The sequence below is a fragment of the Osmerus eperlanus genome, chromosome 27 (assembly GCF_963692335.1).
Source record: "Osmerus eperlanus chromosome 27, fOsmEpe2.1, whole genome shotgun sequence".
Classification (NCBI taxonomy): Eukaryota; Metazoa; Chordata; class Actinopteri; order Osmeriformes; family Osmeridae; genus Osmerus; species Osmerus eperlanus.
Window position 1 is genome coordinate 4,881,727 of NC_085044.1, and position 18,342 is coordinate 4,900,068.

The 18,342-nt window shown below is 42.3% G+C and overlaps 4 protein-coding genes across 4 annotated transcripts; 2 read left to right on the forward strand and 2 right to left on the reverse strand.

Annotated features, from left to right (window-relative positions):
* Window positions 1-413: 413 nt before the first annotated feature.
* On the reverse strand, window positions 414-5,025 carry tmem120aa (transmembrane protein 120Aa). The gene is made up of 12 exons (XM_062453854.1): window positions 4,861-5,025; window positions 4,094-4,212; window positions 3,780-3,896; window positions 3,571-3,630; window positions 3,369-3,464; window positions 2,947-3,036; window positions 1,977-2,042; window positions 1,826-1,887; window positions 1,558-1,653; window positions 1,400-1,464; window positions 1,040-1,108; window positions 414-891 (listed from the first exon to the last, which is right to left on the reverse strand). Exons 1-12 carry the CDS (start codon window positions 4,936-4,938, stop codon window positions 778-780), a joined length of 1,032 nt encoding a protein of 343 aa, XP_062309838.1. The 5' UTR covers window positions 4,939-5,025; the 3' UTR covers window positions 414-777.
* A 116-nt stretch (window positions 5,026-5,141) lies between these two features.
* styxl1 (serine/threonine/tyrosine interacting-like 1) lies at window positions 5,142-8,177 on the reverse strand. Its single transcript, XM_062453855.1, has 8 exons — window positions 7,874-8,177; window positions 7,682-7,743; window positions 7,447-7,546; window positions 7,067-7,200; window positions 6,404-6,549; window positions 6,183-6,280; window positions 5,817-5,929; window positions 5,142-5,671 (listed from the first exon to the last, which is right to left on the reverse strand). The coding sequence occupies exons 1-8, from the start codon at window positions 7,974-7,976 to the stop codon at window positions 5,540-5,542; spliced, it is 888 nt and encodes a 295-aa protein (XP_062309839.1). The 5' UTR covers window positions 7,977-8,177; the 3' UTR covers window positions 5,142-5,539.
* A 66-nt stretch (window positions 8,178-8,243) lies between these two features.
* On the forward strand, window positions 8,244-14,222 carry prr11 (proline rich 11). The gene is made up of 10 exons (XM_062453853.1): window positions 8,244-8,390; window positions 9,197-9,306; window positions 9,426-9,582; window positions 9,762-9,884; window positions 10,011-10,268; window positions 10,440-10,541; window positions 10,750-10,859; window positions 11,429-11,488; window positions 11,611-11,707; window positions 13,484-14,222. The coding sequence occupies exons 1-10, from the start codon at window positions 8,376-8,378 to the stop codon at window positions 13,541-13,543; spliced, it is 1,092 nt and encodes a 363-aa protein (XP_062309837.1). The 5' UTR covers window positions 8,244-8,375; the 3' UTR covers window positions 13,544-14,222.
* Window positions 14,223-14,380: 158 nt separating this feature from the next.
* smg8 (SMG8 nonsense mediated mRNA decay factor) lies at window positions 14,381-18,115 on the forward strand. Its single transcript, XM_062453852.1, has 4 exons — window positions 14,381-16,001; window positions 16,186-16,331; window positions 16,446-17,381; window positions 17,791-18,115. Exons 1-4 carry the CDS (start codon window positions 14,468-14,470, stop codon window positions 18,001-18,003), a joined length of 2,829 nt encoding a protein of 942 aa, XP_062309836.1. The 5' UTR covers window positions 14,381-14,467; the 3' UTR covers window positions 18,004-18,115.
* The last annotated feature ends 227 nt before the right edge of the window (window positions 18,116-18,342 follow it).

Sequence of the window (18,342 nt, forward strand, 5' to 3'; positions counted from 1 at the left end):
TGTAATATTTGAAAGGACTAATTGTGAATTCATATATAATAATTAGCAGTAATATTTTACATTTCATCTGTCTCTATTTAAATTGTAGCTAAATGGCCGACATGATGATCCATATTCAGATCCCATTGGACAATTCACAAAAACTGTTAAGATGGGTGTTTCAAACAATAACTTGCTAATGAGACATTAGCATTTTTTTAAATAAACAATCTGCAGACAGACTCTGTGGCTTGTGGGGAGTATATTCAACATAATGACAGATTTCAGACTGGCACATGATAGACTTTTAGACTATAATGTTGAATCTCATTGATGATTAACACAATTTCACCAGAAAATGTGACAGTGCAGCATGTTACAGATCATGTTGTGTGAGCAATTTATACTTTGATCAGTCCAACATTTAGTGGGTGGATTTCAAAGATGCTTTTATTTCAAAGTCATAAAACGACCCCAAATGTTCACATTTCTGTATTTATAACATCTAAGTGATTGTCAGTACACTCCATGGCCTATACGTTTTTCCTGTTCCATATATTCAAACATCCTCAGGGTGTACCAAACACTTTAGACAAGCCTCTTTAATGTAACAGATAACAGAATAGTGAACACAACAAAATAAGCATTTAAATATGCCAGGGGTAATGTAAACAGAGAACGAAGAACTAGTAAAATAAACAAATAAATAGCTAATTAGTAGCCTACAGTAAAACACAAATTGCACACGTCATCTCTATTCATTGTATCAATGTCTCGTCGTCGGTTACTGTTCCAGTCTTAGAGGCTTTTGGATTTGTCCTGGTTGTTCATGTACTTCTTGTAAACCACTCCGAGCGTGGTGAAGAAGTTCCCCATAAACAGTGCCAGGTAGGAGCAACCACACATAACAACCTGGGTGTCAAAACACACACACACACACACATACACACAAAGTGTAGATAAAGGTTATGCATCGACACCATAATGGGTTGAATACTGTAAGTCGAAATGATGAAACTGATAATAAAACAGCCGTGGCTTTTCGAATGTTTTCACTGACCTGCCACTCTTTACACTCTGGGAGCTGAGCCATTCGGAAGAGTGTGACTCCATTATAGAGCTGCCAGAACTACAACACACAGAGCATGGCTGTCACACACAGGCTCAACAGGCACATGCAGCACAGCGTCCAATATTAACCCTGCCACTATTGCCAAAGTCACAAGACAAACAACAGTTGTCATGTACCAACTCACAAGAAAATAATAGATAAAAAAAAAAAACGCTCAGCAGACTGAAAGTAAGACCAAAGTAATAATGACTCTGTGACATTTCAAGTGTCATGTGGTGTAGCTGTGTGAGCTTGAGAGTGGATACAAAAGGTCTTAGGTGTGCACTACAGGGGGAACGTGACACTCACATGACCGAAGAACAGGAAGGGAAGGAGGAAGGTCAGGCCTCGCCACATCCAAGACTGGAAACCCTCTAATGTAGAGCTAAGATTATATTAGTAACGAGCCAATGAAAACATTGCACAGAAATGTACTGCATTTGTAATGTGGTCCTTTTCTCGCTCACCAACTGTCAAGTCCATGTTGTGTCGTTCTCCTAGAGCTCGAAGTCTGTACAGACAGCCACTCTGGTAATAGTATTGGAGGAACTGCACAAATCCTACTTTGAATGACACAAAACAAAATCATGCAAAATCACAAGTGCCTAATGTCAATATAGCCATAATCAATGGGTAATATCAAGATTGACTCCTTTTGAACACAACTATTAAGTATCTGGTCACAAAATGATTCACACAGTCATTATATTTCTCACTTAGCATCTTTTCTCTTACTTTGGTACAAGCAGTAGGTGAGGAACTGACTTCTAAACATCTGGTACAGTTTCCCTTCAGGCCTGGAGAGAGACAGTGGACAGTTAGTCAGGACTGGGGGCCATCCTACCAGAACCATTACCGATGTAGAAGGCTGGGACTGTATACTCACCACGTCAGCATGACCCCAGAGAGAAAAGTAGATACATAGTGATGAAACACCCACCAGCCCTGGATTCTGAAGTACAAAATAAACGAGTTGACAGGGCAACCTACACATGTAAAATGTAAGACCACATAGAGTAGAATACAAAAACATCAATTTCCATGCATCAATGACTGCATTCATAATGCTAATGTTATTGTATGAATGCAGGAATGCAGGTATACGCTGCACATGGTAGCACAGAGTCACACAAAACTCTGTCCAATGTGAGGACAAGGAGACTTGTGTGTTGACACACAAGGACTACCACACTCGGAAAACAAAGCAGCCTCTACACAAGACTTGTGTCACGAGATGGCCACAGAAGCTCTCTGTCTTGCTGGACCACGTGTAGAAAGTAAATAGTACATTGCAGGGGAAGCATTGTAAAAGTTCGAAGTGTTGCTTCAATAAAAATGAGTACAGAATAGTTTATAACACACATCTTAATAGTTTATTTGCATGCTTATTTCTATTAGGGCTGACAACCTTGGTAATATTATAGAATTTTGCTATCGAATTAAATATGACCATACTATTTTCCCATTGAATAACTGTAACATGAATAATGTTTGATATATCTAAGGTGTGTAATTGGTCAGTCAGCTTGAGATAGCGAGTGGAGGAGGTCATCCCACAACCACAAGGTCTTACTTTTGTTTTCATCACAAACCGACATTTTAAAAGTTATAAAGTTATTATGCCAGACTAAAAAAGGAAGCTCTCCGAAAACAGACTAAAGAGGCTGTGTGGTAAAAGAGTTCGATTAAGTTTGCAGCAACGGCGAGAAAAGCCTTGAAAGGGAATCATTTTTGTGTGTGTTGACTGACGTTGCAGCACCTTATCAGAAGGCTGGTCAGTTGCAGCATCTACAGCTCATTTGACAAACTAGAGCAATGTCTGCCTGCCAGTTCTCACTAGGTTGTCAGATACTGACCTGGAGCCATTACTGATGAGGATGCTTTCCCTGATGGTTAGAGTACAGTAATACCATACCAACAGGAAGTTGAAGAGCGCATCTAGGGCTCTGGAAAAAGAAAAGGTTCATTGATGGAGAGAGTAATATCAACTGTCGGAGAGAAACGAAATGTCGCAATTTAAAAGACTGTATACAGCGAATAAAATACCTGAAATTGAACCAAAACACACAACTGACTTACATTTAGTCATTTAGCAAACGCTATTATCCTGAGCGACTTACAGTAAGTACAGACACATTCCCCTGAGGCAAGTAGGGTGAAGTGCCTTGCCCAAGACACAATGTCATTTTGCACAGCCGGGAATCGAACCAGCAACCTTCTGATTACTAGCCCGATTCCCTAACCGCTCAGCCACCTGACTCCATGACTCCTGACTTACCTGTAGCTGACCACAAAGCGACACGTGAAGGAGAAGACGAAGAGGATTACTGTCAGGATCAATTTAAATTTCTCATATTCATCTTTGTAGGCAAATCTAGTAGAGAGAAAAGAGAGAAAGGATATTTTTTTTTGTATACGCACAGGAAAAGATTGATGTTACACTATTTGGCTAAAATAAATAAATAAATACATTCACCAACTTGGATTGTTTGTTGAGTAGCGTTACATTCACATTTCCTAAAACCAGACTGAGGTATAGTCTGAACAGGAAACGAAAGTAGTTAGTCATTTCAAATTTGATCCACTTATAAGGATGTTGAAAGGCAATACTGACAGTATCGCATTACCAAAGTACAATGTAATCTTAAACTGCCATGCAAAACATGGTTAAGGTTCTTATCTATTTTACCCATTCTTCTTTGGCAGGAAAGACTCCATCTCAAAGAAAACATTTGGCCTATCCCTGATAGATTCCTGGATCCCATCTATCACATTCATTTCTTCTGGAGTCAGTTTCTCCTTGCATCTTGACGTAAACATTGAGGAAAATAGATCATTACATAGAAAGACAACACTTGATAAAGTTATGTTACCTTAGCAAAAGTTTGATCACTTAAGATCATGGTTAGAACTACATGCAAGACACTTTCCCCCCAAGAGTGGAGCTGAAGAATTGATTTTAACATGCTAGTCAAATTATAAATGTAATGGCTTAATACCCACTCTTCTAGTGACACAGTCAGCTCCTTTAATTTCTTCCTTTGCCGTGTAATAGCAGTTGAGCAGCTTTGTTGTAGTTTTGACACCTCCTCCAGCTTCTGTTTATACAAACGGTGAGTCTCCTTATGGGTCAAATCAAAAAGGAAAAGGTGAAAAGCTTCCCTGCTGACACACAGAGCATTCAATACAATCGATGTCCGTGTAAATGAGCAGAAATGCTTTTAGACCAGACATGTTTACTCTTTAAGGGATATTGCACCACAAAACAAATGATTGTCTATTGCTTTCACACTAGGGAACTGGTACTCATTTCAAGTAGCAATACTTGGAAGCATGTCCTTTATAGTCTCGCAATCCATTTTGAGAAATTGTACAGACTTGTATGGTCTTGCTTCAGAATGGTGAAGCTATTCTCAACACGTGTCCATTCTGGCATGTTGGCCTACACTATACACGATGAGGAAAGCTTATAAAGATTTCAAGTTTATTGCCGTATTTAGACGTGTGTCTAAATAAATGTTAGCTTCACTTAATGGCTTTCAGATAATCCAATTAAGATGTTAAAACTGCTTGCATACACAGTCCTCAATTCCAGAGTGTAAAACAATGTACATTTAAAAACATAGTTTGGTGCACACTAACTGTAGCACTAGCAACAGATTTGTTAGCCTTGTCTGGCAAATGATTGACAGCAAGTTGAACCAACTGCTTCTGTCTTTTCATAACTTCTAGTAAACAAGGTTGAAGTATCAAAGCACACAACCCCTTACCTGGACATGTTGATAGTCCTTTTCAAGATCGTTCCACTCCTGAACACATTCAGATATACCCGATGGACTAAATAACATTTTGCTATTGACGTTTAAGAGACAGGCCACTTTTTACACCTCAGCCACCTCTGCGACGTAGTCTGCTTCTAGTTTAACTATTTCAGCCAATGAGGTAACGTAATAACGATCTTGTTTTCCCCGCCCTCCCCAAGCTGTGGTCTGAACCAATGAGCACATTCGAACAATAGAACAGCTGTTTGGGGGGCGGTGCCTGCAACACGTATTCTTAGAGCTACAACGTATTCAGCTACTGTTCACATGGATCAATTATATTGAGTAAAAGTATCAACGTAAAATGTAAACATTTTATGAGGTAAGATCCACGGCTTTTAGTGCATGTTTATTCCATATGCGCAAAAAGTGTGTGTATTTTATGAGAAGTACACTGATTAAAGCCTACTCAGTGTATTATAAATATCAGATTTTCTATTATGAACTATTATTTTCTATCTTTGAAACAGTTATGTTTTAATATATTTTGGTTGAGTATACACAGGACTTGCAAATATTTGTGTTTTTTAATTACCACTTGACAAATAATCTGTATTGCAGGGTTTTTTCCGTCAGAAGTCATTGATACATTGTGTATATCACTAAACAGGGAAACTTTAGCGATTCCTTAAAAGTGAGGCTCAGCCACGTCTGTTATTCTTCGTCCCAGTGTCTTTAACTCCCAATCAGAGAGCTGCTCCACAAACCCCCGGTTTGGCCTCATGTTGGTTCTACATCGAAGAACATGCTGCCAGGCCTCCTGCAATGAGTAGAGGGATATCAATATAATTACAGAGCATTGCAGAATACAGACCATCGAAAGTCAAACTACACCTGATATTGCCAGGCATCATTTCACATGCCACATTCCAAATGATACAGTTAAGTACGTAAACAGCACTTGCCTTTAAAGTGTACTTTAAGTGGTGCATTAGGAAGGCCATAACCACGGTACTACAGCGGCTAATGCCATGACTCGAAAATATCAAGACAGCATACCCTGTGTTGATACGGGTCCCTAATGAAAGTAGTATAAGAAAGATGGTACATTAATTAATCACAAGGAGGCAAAAAATACACCTTATCAGAGAAGGTTTTACACAGTTGTACTATGTGCCTAAAGTTAGTCGAATATCCACCACATCAATTAAATAAAATGTATTATAATAATATTTAATTTCTTGTTTTGAGGTGCTAAACCACAGTCACAACTAATGGATCCCTTGCAGCTCCCTAAGATGATAAGCTCGACCCGAACGATGGATGCCTACCAATGAAAACACATATCCGCTCAAAACTTGAGTACAAATTATCCTCAACTGAATCGCTCACACAGATGTGAAGGACGGTATGGTTTCCTTTTTCAAACCTGAAAAAAAAATGTAACTACTGTTAATTAAAGACGTTAACTAGAATGATCCAATAATCCACATGACGGTGATGTTTGTACATGTCCATGTACAGATGTGTTCATGTACACGTTTTCGCTCACAAAAGACTGTTGTCCTCCGAAACATTGACCAGGGCGTTTATTTTCAGGTCTTTGAGGATGTGAGGGTTTATGGCCTGCTTGAAATCTCCCATATAGAGTTGGCCTTGCAAGATCTCCACTGGATAAGGCTTCAGGCTCTCCAACTCCTACAAAATTACAAATTTGACACATTTCAAACATACAGTAGTGTGCAAAAAAAACCTGAAGCTGTGGACAGAGTAAAGAATAACAAAATGAATAAAAATTAGAATCGGAATTATGTCAACTGCTGCACGGAACTGCTCATAAGTCTGCGATAGTTAGCTGATGCCGTTTTGCATTCTAAGGCAACCACACACACCAAACTGATTAAAAGAATAAAGAATCATTTATACAATGAAGGCTCTCCAGGGGCTGTGAAAGCAGTGCAGAGGATCATTGGAGTAAACAGCAACCAGCCATCTGCCCCCTATACCGCATGCTGCCTCAGCAAAGGCCCCTGACTGCTGTGTGGTTAAATCCTTGCAGGGTTTTGCCATAAATCTTTTTACTTTGCCAACTGTTTATTCCACACCTTGTTCACATAATTGCACACAGCTTCAATTGTGTCGGCGCTCTGAGGTGGCCAGTTCTATTTTCTGGTGACTTAACACTTTTGCAAGTAATTTTTAGAGGAATTATTACCTTAACAGTATAAAGGATCTTCTGTGTTCTGAAGAAAGGATAATAGGCTGAGAAGCGTTGAAAACCTCCCTTCAGGATTTGGACAGGATATTGGCTTGCTTTTGTCAAGGCCTCTGCACATGCAATAGCTTCACCTGAAATCTCAGACAAATATAATATCAGTGGTTGATTTCACTCCACCTAATGCTTAATGTAGGCCCTATGCCCATTGTATTTGTCCTATAAAAACAAGTGATATGTCAATTAGGACAAATTGAAAATAAGATGTGTTCTCCTTTACAATATAAAATGAAAATTAATTTGAATCATTAAAACTAACGATTTGTCATTGTAGCTTTAATCATTGGAACTCTAAACTGTCATCAGAATGGACTTCTCACCTGAACCTGGCAAAGAACTGGTATTGTTGTCATAGACCACAATATACCGCATGCTCTCCACTTCCACTCCTTCAGGCATAACAAATGTACCATTTGTATCCTGTAGAGTAAATGTCAAGTATTTAAATTATTAATCAGCGTCGATACAAACAACGTGATGACCACATGTAGGTCTACACTTTTGTCAATAAATGATCCTTGATTGGACAAAGTGCGATGTGATATCGGTAGCTACCCAGTGTGCATTTCGTGCAGCAATGATGTGGCTTGCATTGTATTGTCCTTTAGCACGGGCATCTAGAGGGAACATGTAGATTTTTCATTGTGAGATGTCCATCTCTTGAACAAGGACTCTTCTTGATCAACCTTACTTAACTTATGCAATTATATAGGCTACTGAACGATCCTACCTATCCCTGATTCTTACCGATCAAACAGAGGTAGTTGAACTCGGCAAGTCTTGAGAGGCGGTTGTATTGGTTGAGAAGGTTGTATAGGTCAGAAGGCTCACAAAAAATAGTCCCAGCCATTGTGGGAATCTACAAAACAGATGTGTGGAGTTGCTGTATGTTCTCACTTTAGATGGCCCATCTGTTTAGGCACACTTCCTCGTTATTTAGAAAGCATTCTCAAGGAAAGAAGACTTTCGGCAGAAAATGCTAGTTTGTTATTAGGCTAGCAAGTTACGTTTGTGGAAAGGCACGTGTTTGTATAGGTTTTGTTGCTTGGCAACAATGTAACATCTGTGATTGGTTATTTTAGTTCCTCCCCCTATTCCTGGTAGCCTATCAAATGGTGTACTTTTCCAGTCGTTCGTTAAACTCTGTCCGGTTGGTGGACAAATATTCAGTACTAAATTTGAAATCCATTTGCTAAATTGCAAGCTGCAGCTAGCAAATTACAATTTCATTCGCTGATTATCGCGATTTATGGCTGGATCATGGGTATGTCACCGTGGGATATATATAGATATATATTTTGCATACGCAGAGGTGGAGAGCCTAACTATCTGAATGTGCGAAAATATACTACTGCTAGCTAGGTACTAGCTAACTTTGGCTAACAGTAGTAGGCTAACTACTGTACTAGTAGACTAGAGCAGTAACCTAGGGAGGACAAATCTGTTAAATCGAATTCCTGAAATGCGGGTTTAACGGTTATTCCTGGGGGATTTTGGAATTGCATAACATATGAACTATAATGCAATGAAATAACCTTTTTTATAATCATCGTGTTTTTTAACTTTTTAATTGTACCAAACACTAAACTATCCTACTTCCGTTAACGTGTCTTGTACTGCCCAGTGTCTTACTGCAGTGATCAAAGTTATCAATTACTGTAAGACAAACGGCTTTTTGACAGTGTGGGAAATCTGCGTGGCGTTCATGGATGCTATTCAAATGTCAAAGAATATAGTTGATCCATTAGTCTCAGAAGAATGTCAACTCAGCAGTGAGTGTGACTAGTTTTTTTTAATGGCTTTTCAAAAAACCAAGGCAAAAAATAACAACCCCAGCAGACTGGAGGATATTATGCTTTTAAGCAGGACCATTCTTTCTTATAGGCGTCTGTTAATAACTGTTAAAGTAGCCTGGTAGCCTGTTATTTACTTTTTAGTTTTGGTCTCTCATTTTCTGCGGGGTGTTTATTTAACCTTCCGTTGTAGCGCTGTCTTTAAAGCCTGTCCTACATTTAGCAAGCCAGTTAAAGTACATGTCACCTTGATTGTTGTCCATGTTGTGTACTACAGGGACCAAGCAAAGCCTTCATACGACGGAGGAAAAAGAGGAACAGCAGTAGACGATGGGCGTTATTGACTAAACGAACACAGACCATTCCAGAACCAAACACAGAAATACAGTGAGTCACTAAGCACATCATGAGTTTGTTGTGGTTTTCTAGGTGTACAATACTACATCAAGAAGGAACTACAGACTAACCCATTTTGGATCAATGTGGTTCGTTTTGTTTTTCTTCAGACATGACAAGTGTGAATCGATTAGGAAAACCAGCCCAGACCAGATTGAAGACGCCCATTTAAAGACCGCACAAAAATGGGTTCCTTTACTGGATGTGCGGTGGCTGCTGAGTGCGGTTTGCAGTGCATATCAAGTCTCCAAGAACCAACTGTGTCAGGTATGTTCTCACTGTAACGCTAAAGTCCTGACCCTGGTGCTTGATTTATAATCTGCCTGTGTCAGTTTAGAGACAAGGTCCCTTGAAAAGAAGTACACATTACAGTGATGTTATTACACAAATGGGGATGTGTTGAATTAACCTTTTTCTTTTATTTATGTATTTTACTTTGTGTGCAGGTGTTTACTGGATTTGTGAATGCCATATTCTTTTGGAGAAGTTACACTCAACAAATAAAGACTCTTCAAAATCAAATGGCGGACTTGCAGAAGGAGATGGGAGCCTTGCATTCTACTCTCCAGGTTGGAATAGTTATATTTCCATGCACACTAGGAATTATACACAGGTCCACTTAATGTTGACCTTACACAAAGCACACAAGAAATAATAATACCGTGTTTGTCTTCACGAATCCCTTTTGTCAAAAGGAGAAAGGTGCTGCCCAGACTGTTTGTCAGTGCCACGGCACTTTGGTTGGTGGTCCACTTCCTTTAGAGCTCCCACCCCATTCTCCTCCTTCATCATCTCTGATGTTGGCCTATGGATCCAGTGTGGATCCAATTCTCACACCGCCCGCTCCACCACCACCTCCTCCTCCCCCACCACCACCACCGCCTCCTCCTCCGTCTATCACTGTCCTGCAACCCTTCGTTGCTAAAAGGACAGTGTCCTCCAATAGTCTACAGGTAGTTCCCTAAACTTCTACCAAAAATATATGTTATTATAATATGTGGCCAAGCGTTCTCACAGATCATGCTGGTTGATTGCTGACTGCTATGGATCATTTGTAGTTATCGTACCTGTAATCCGCATATAGTACAACTTTATTTGTTTTACTTTGTTTTTTTAACTCCCAGATCGCTAAGGAAAAGCAGGATACACTTGTTGCTGTGACTGTCAGGGACTTGCAGGCTGTCAAACTGAAAAAAGTTGTCCCACGCAACAGCCGAAAAGTTAAAGTAGGCATTATTTTACAATTCCTTTGTCATCCATTGTCATGCCCTTCCTAGTTTATGAGGTCATCTCAAATGTATGCAATGTCTAGCCAATACTTGTTTGTTTTAACCCTTGTGGCCCGGAGGTAAATTTGAAAGAGCTTGTATGGGATTGCTCTGATGGTAACTCATTTGATATTGTGCCTATACTGAGTCATGTTTTCTACAAAAGTCTCCAGAGAAGATGCGAACCCCTCTGGTCACTTTAGCAGACCTGCAAACAGTGCGTCTGAAACGCTCTCACAGTGACCTGTTCCCAAAAGTCCGTTTCAGCATCAGCAGGTACTACACCCTTTACATGCTACTCTTGTTCATTAATATACTCTCAGATTGTTCTACATTGTACATACAACTGCTTTTGTGTACGTTTTGTTGTTTAACGATAGTTACGTCAGTGGTTCTCAATCATGGTCCTTATGCCCCCCTAGCCTGCATGTTTTAGATGTTTTCCTGCTCCAACACACCTGATACAAATGAATGGGTTGTTATCAGGCTTCTGTTGAGCTGGATAATGACCCATATATTTGAGTCAACATGCGGGGCAGGGGGGCCCGAGGACCAGGATTGAGAACCACTGAGTTAAGTAATGATCGGAAAACGTATGTTGTATACGTATCTCAAGATATCAGGGAGTCAGGTGGCTGAGCGGTTAGAGAATCGGGCTAGTAATCAGAAGGTCGCTGGTTCGATTCCGGCCGTGTCAAATGACGTTGTGTCCTTGGGCAAGGCACTTCACCCTACTTGCCTCAGGGGAATGTCCCTGTACTTACTGTAAGTCGCTCTGGATAAGTGTCTGCTAAATGACTAAATGTAATATTACTTGAATTTTGATTCCTTAATTTTCACTGTAGAACACCAAATCGAAGCCCTATGAATTTGCGCCCACCATTGAAGAGAGTTTATATCAACAGGTCAGTAATAAGCTTGGTCATAAATTATTGTACGCTCCACAGTAGGCTTTTTCCCTTTATAGTACAGTTTACAAACCGTAACATTGATTAAAATGTTTCTTTCTTTTTTTTTCTCTCTCTAGGAGTCCCGGTGGAACTCCACTGCTCAATAAGGAAAACATGGAGACAGGGACAGGCCTCACACCCATCATGACCCAGGCTCTGAGGCGCAAGTTCAAGGTTCGTCACTCATTCTAACGTGAACCACATTTGTATAGAACACATGTGGGCCCATGTGTTCTACAGTTAGGTCCATAAATATTTGGACATTGACACAATTTTCATCATTTTGGCTCTGTATACCACCACAATGGATTTTAAATGAAACAATCAAGATGTGCTTTAAGTGCAGACTTTCAGCTTTAATTTCAGGGTATTTACATCCAAATCAGGTGAACGGTGTAGGAATTACAACACATTTTATATGTGCCCCCCCCTTTTTAAGGGACCAAAAATAATTGGACAAACTAACATAATCATAAATCTAATTGTCACTTTTAATACTTGGTTGCAAATCCTTTGCAGTCAATGACAGCCTGAAGTCTAGAACCCATAGACATCACCAGACGCTGGGTTTCGTCCCTGGTGATGCTCTGCCAGGCCTCTACTGCAACTGTCTTCAGTTCCTGCTTGTTCTTGGGGCATTTTCCCTTCAGTTTTGTCTTTAGCAAGTGAAATGCATGCTCAATTGGATTTAGGTCAGGTGATTGACTTGGCCATTGCAGAACATTCCACTTCTTTGCCTTAAAAAACTCTTTGGTTGCTTTCGCAGTATGCTTCGGGTCATTGTCCATCTGCATTGTGAAGCGCTGTCCTATGAGTTCTGAAGCATTTGGCTGAATCTGAGCAGATAATATTGCCAGAAACACTTCAGAATTTATCCTACTGCTTTTGTCAGCAGTCACATCATCGATAAATACAAGGGAACCAGTTCCATTGGCAGCCATACATGCCCACGCCATAACACTACCTCCACCATGCTTCACTGATGAGGTGGTATGCTTTGGATCATGAGCAGTTCCTTCCCTTCTCCATACTCTTCTCTTCCCATCATTCTGGTACAAGTTGATCTCGGTCTCATCTGTCCATAGGATGTTGTTCCAGAACTGTACAGGGTCTTTTAGATGTTTTTTGGCAAACTCTAATCTGGTCTTCCTGTTTTTGAGACTCACCAATGGTTTACATCTTGTGGTGAACCCTCTGTATTTACTCTGGTGAAGTCTTCTCTTAATTTTTGACTTTGACACAGATACGCCTACCTCCTGGAGAGTGTTCTTGATCTGGCCAACTGTTGTGAAGGGGTTTTTCTTCACCAGGGAAAGAATTCTTCTGTCATCCACCACAGTTGTTTTCCGTGGTCTTCCGGGTCTTTTGGTGTTGCTGAGCTCACAAGTGCGTTCTTTCTTTTTAAGAATGTACCAAACAGTTGATTTGGCCACACCTAATGTTTTTGCTATCTCTCTGATAGGTTTGTTTTGATTTTTCAGCCTAACGATGGCTTGCTTCACTGATGGTGACAGCTCTTTGGACTTCATATTGAGAGTTGACAGCAACAGATTCCAAACACAAATACCATACTTGAAATGAACTCTAGACCTTTTATCTGCTCCTTGTCAATGAAATAACGAACTCCCATGAGGGAATAACATACACCTGGCCATGGAACAGCTGAGCAGCCAATTGTCCAATTACTTTTGGTCCCTTAAAAGGGGGGGGGCCACATATAAAATGTATTGTAATTCCTACACCGTTCACCTGATTTGGATGTAAATACCCTGAAATTAAAGCTGAAAGTCTGCACTTAAAGCACATATTGATTGTTTCATTTCAAATCCATTGTGGTGGTATACAGAGCCAAAATGATGAAAATTGTGTCAATGTCCAAATATTTATGGACCTAACTGTATATGTATGTTGTGAAGTAACACGTTTGTTTGATTTATTTTTGCCTTTCAGAGTGCTTTGCCAAGAGGACCCTCTCCAACATCTACAAATGAAAGCTTTGATGACGATTGAATAGAGGTTTTCTCAAGACGTGGCTGGCAATTTGGATAAGGTGGGAAGGATGTGTATGAATGGTTAAAAGCAACTATGTCCTTGAAAGAGGAAAGGGTGTTTCTTGAGAATTGTCTCTTTGACACTTGCACAATGCATTTGCACAATTTCCTTATGCTTGCTTGCTTATACACTGCAGAATTGTGCAATATGGTGAGGATGAAATATTTGTACTGAATAGTGGCTTGCATCTTTGCAAAATGTTTTAGCCAAGCAGAGTTTCGATGATGACTGCTTTCTTAATACATTTGTGAAATAATCAAATTTTGCAATTAAATATCTGGTTTAAAGGGCTGACAAAAAACCATACACATTGTGGTAAAACTTTTTTGTTGAGTTAACTAAACTCACAACTGAGTGAATTACAGAGTTCATTTTCATTTATTAAGTGTTAAGGATATTTTGTGAGGTAATCACTATAAATGGTATGTGAGGGAACGTGTTAAAATCAGCTTGTGAGCCATTTTATATGATTGTTATGTGCGTCTTTTATCTGTCCTGTACCCTGAAAAGCTTATTGCAGTATTTCTCATGTTACTGTAACCAAAGAAAACTGTTTACATCTACATGTATTTTCCTTTTTAACGTCTCATAACTACTATTGTGCCTTTTTTACAACATAATAAAATGTCTGTTACAATGTCTGTTTCCTTGTACGTCTAAATGAAATTAAATGTTTCTATATCATCATCGTGCATTCTTGTCATGTTTTTCTGTATAAATAATTTATATAAATATATGTTGCTTTTTCTGAATATGTCTAAACAGTGGAACACAGAATGGCTATGATAACTGCACGGTAAATTACATCTGACGTTCCCGGAAGTGTTGGATGTGCGCAGCTGTTAATTGTCCGTGTTGCTTGCTATTACATTTACTGTAGGCATGAACATGGCTGCTCCCCTGAGTGTCGCTTCGCTCTTACAATCGGAGGTTATTGAAGATGCTCTGTACAAAGATGAAGGGCTATGTGTCCTGGGTGTATTTGGTAAAAGCGCAATGCAACCCGGGTCACCAAAAGAATCCCTTATTAACACGCTGGCGGACAAGCACATCTTCCCTCTCTTTGGTGGGATCGACGAGACGGAAATCCAGAGCGGTGGAAGTCTTATACAGGCATACTACAGCCAGGAAAATCGCGTATTGTATTTAATAATGACATCAGTGTGTGACAACCAACAGCTTCTGCGAGCTTGTGAGTCACTTAGTGCAGGAATTGGACACTCTGAAGCGCACGAGTTCTGGAAAGGAGCAGATAAACAGCACTGTCTGCATCTGCTCTATCTGTTCTCTCTTTGCCATGTTCTTCTTCTTGTCCACCCTACGTGTTCGTTCGATGTTTCTTATGACAGATTGTTCCGTGCTCTAGATGCGTTTCGTCAAAAAGCTTTACCATTACTGCGCGCTGCCATCAAGGACTCTCCCATATCTAAAGAATGGAAGTTGAACTGCCGCCCATGTCCCCCACGTCTGCTCTTTGTATTTCAAATGAACGGAGCTATGAGAGTTAGTGGTTCTGGTGGAAACGGCATGGATGCAGGTGGAAACCCAGACAAGCCGAAAAAGCACTCCCCACGTAGACGTCTTCAACACGCTCTGGAGGACCAAATCTACCGCATTTTCCGAAAAAGTCGAGTTCTCACTAACCAAAGCAGCAACTGCTTGTTCACTGTACCTGCAAATCAGGCGTTTGTTTATGTGATACCAGGAGCAGAAGAGGACCCAGTGGGTGCTTTGCTGAGTCAATTGCGTTCCAACTGTGCCCTGCGTGAAAATGACACCAACACCTCTGTATCTGGGCCAAGACGCTATCAACAGATGCGTCATTCAGCAAGACAACCCTCTTTCACTGTGGAAAGCAGCAGTATATCACCGGGTGGTCAGTTAGTAGACTGCACTTTAAAAGAGTTCCTATGGCAACATGTAGAACTTGTACTTACCAAGAAAGGCTTTGATGACAGTGTCGGTCGCAACCCACAGCCTTCGCACTTTGAACTGCCAACCTACTCCAAATGGGCACAAGTAGCTTCTAGACTGTACCAGGTCATGATTGACAACACGGAAGAAGAAACCGCAGAGCTCGCAATCAAAGTGCAGGCTCAGCTGAAAGTGCTGGAGGGGTTCCTCGATGCAGACGCCAAGTTTTCAGAGAACAGGTGTCAAAAAGCATTGCCATTGGCCCACAGTGCTTACCAGTCCAACCTTCCCCACAATTACACCACAACAGTCCACAAAAACCAGCTTGCTCTAGCCCTGAGGGTCTACAGCCAGCATGCGCGAGGGGTCGCTTTCCAGCGCTACGCCTTGCAGCTGCACGAAGACTGCTACAAGTTCTGGAGCAACGGGCACCAGTTGTGCGAGGAGCGCAGCCTCACGGACCAACACTGTGTCCACAAGTTTCATCTGCTTCCACAGCCAGGTAAAGGCTCTAATACTAAAACTCAGTTCTGATTGAAGTGCAGTTATGGGGGAGCAAACTAATGCAGACATTCCAGCATTGTGATTTGGTGACTAGGGATTACGGAAGTTTCATTGACAGTTTGTATCTCTTATTATTATTATTCTTGAATCTTATGACTTTTTAAAAAAAAATTTTTTTACAGGTGAGAAGCCTGAGATGGACTGCAACCCTCCCGTACTCCACCACAACAGCAGGGGGCGATCTACCAGCTCCTGCAACTGCGGCCGGAAGCAAGCGCCTCGCGAGGACCCCTTCGACATCCAGGCTGCCAACTATGACTTTTTTCAGGTTAGTATTCATGCCTCAAGGAACTCAGCAGACATGGTGACATACTGTGAGACCTGGGAAAGTTGTGTAACAGTGTGTTATTTCGTCACGCCCCCTCCCCCCCCCCCCCCTCAGATGCTAGAGGAGAAATGCTGTGGAAAGCTAGAGCGGATCGAGTTCCCCGTCTTCCAACCAAGCACCCTCGACCCGGCCCCGGCATGTGACGATGCGCCCATGCCCTCTGAGGGTTCTGGCCCGGCGTCAGGACCCTCGGATGGGGAAAGGCTGAAGGAGAGGGAGCCCCCTGCTGCCGCCGCCACCACCACCACTACCACCACCACCACCCACTCCCATACCCCAGGAGAAAGCACCAGCCTCAGCCTGGCCCTCAGCTTGGGCCAGTCCACAGATAGCCTTGGGCCGTATGGGGATGGAGAGGGCAGCGAGGCCCAGGGCCCACAGAAGAGGCCCAGTCTGGTGGACCGCCAGCCCTCCACAGTAGAGTACCTACCAGGCATGCTCCACTCAGGCTGCCCCAAGGGCTTGCTTCCCAAGTTCTCCAGCTGGTCCCTGGTCAAACTAGGCCCAGCGAAAGCCTACAACTGCCACACCGGTCTCGAACAACCCGGCTTCCTGCCTGGCTCGTCCTTCCTGCTGCCTTGGGACGTGGTGATTCGTTCTCGGTCCGAGGAGGACGCGGGATTGGCCGAGCCCCTGGACGGTAGCTCCTCCTCCTGGCCCGCCCCCAACAAGTCCCTGTCTGGGAAACGGGGAAGCGCCGGTGGACTGGGGCGGGGAAGACGACGAGACGACATGGCCCGAGCCTTTGTGGGCTTCGAGTACGAGGACAGCAGAGGGCGCCGTTTCTTCAGCTCCGGGCCGGACAAGATCGTGAAGGTGCTGGGACCGGGAGGAGCCAAGGAACCAGCGACGAGGACATTGAATACTGACATGCCGCTCTATATACCCTCTCCTGCCCAGGGCCGGGGGCTGAAACCTCACTACGCCCAGCTGGCACGACTCTTTGTCGTGGTGCCAGACGCTCCTCTGGAGATCACTCTCAACCCACAGGTGAGCGGGGGACGGCGACCGAAAACACACTGAATGGAGCAGTGGTTCTCAACCCTGGTCCTCAAGTATCCCCTGTCCTGCATGTTTGAGATGTTTCCCTGCTCCAACACACCTGATTCAAATGAATGGTCGTTAGCAGGCTTCTGCATAACTAGATAACGACCCGGGAAACATCTAAAACATGCAGGACAGGGGATACTTGAGGAGCACCAAGCATTCGCTTAAGGACAAATATGCATGTCAAATCTGGTCTTCAGGCGTTTTGATCTCACATGACAAACCTCATCGTTAAGTGACTGCTGAGTAATCGAACAAACTGCTGAGTAATACGTTGTCAACTTGGGGTGTTTCGTCCATTTGACCGCCGGCATCCTAATTCCCCTTTGTGGTTCTTTCTCCTCTCTTCTAGGTGCAACCAGGCCCTCCTCCCTGCCCGGTGTTCCACCCTGAGCACACTGAACTTGTGCTCCCCCCTGATGGCTTGTGGGTCTTACGGTTCCCCTACTCGTATGTCACGGAGCGCGGCCCCTGCTACCCCCCGAAAGAGAACCAGACCCTCACCAACTACAAGGTGCTGCGGGGGGTCCTGCGCGCTAACACGGCTAGCGTCCCACAACAGTAACTCGGCTAAGCCCCGCGTGCAGCCATCTCGCTGTTTGACAGGTTGAGTCTTTTTGTCTCCTGTTTGGTTCCTTCTCTGTGCTCTGTGATGTCTGCTGTAGTTGCTTGGTAACCTCCAGCAACAGCAAAATGACTAAATGTAACAGATGAAGTAGGTCTTTGTAGTAAATCCCATTCCCTTGGGATTCCTTATCCCAAATGTAATTATTTAGAGGTAACTTTTTTTTGTTCATCCTATTTTGTAACTTCATGACGTGCCATGGGCAGAGTAAATTATGTCTTGCTGTTTACGGATTCTGTACAAAAAGTGAAATAAATACATTATTGTCAATAAATCCTT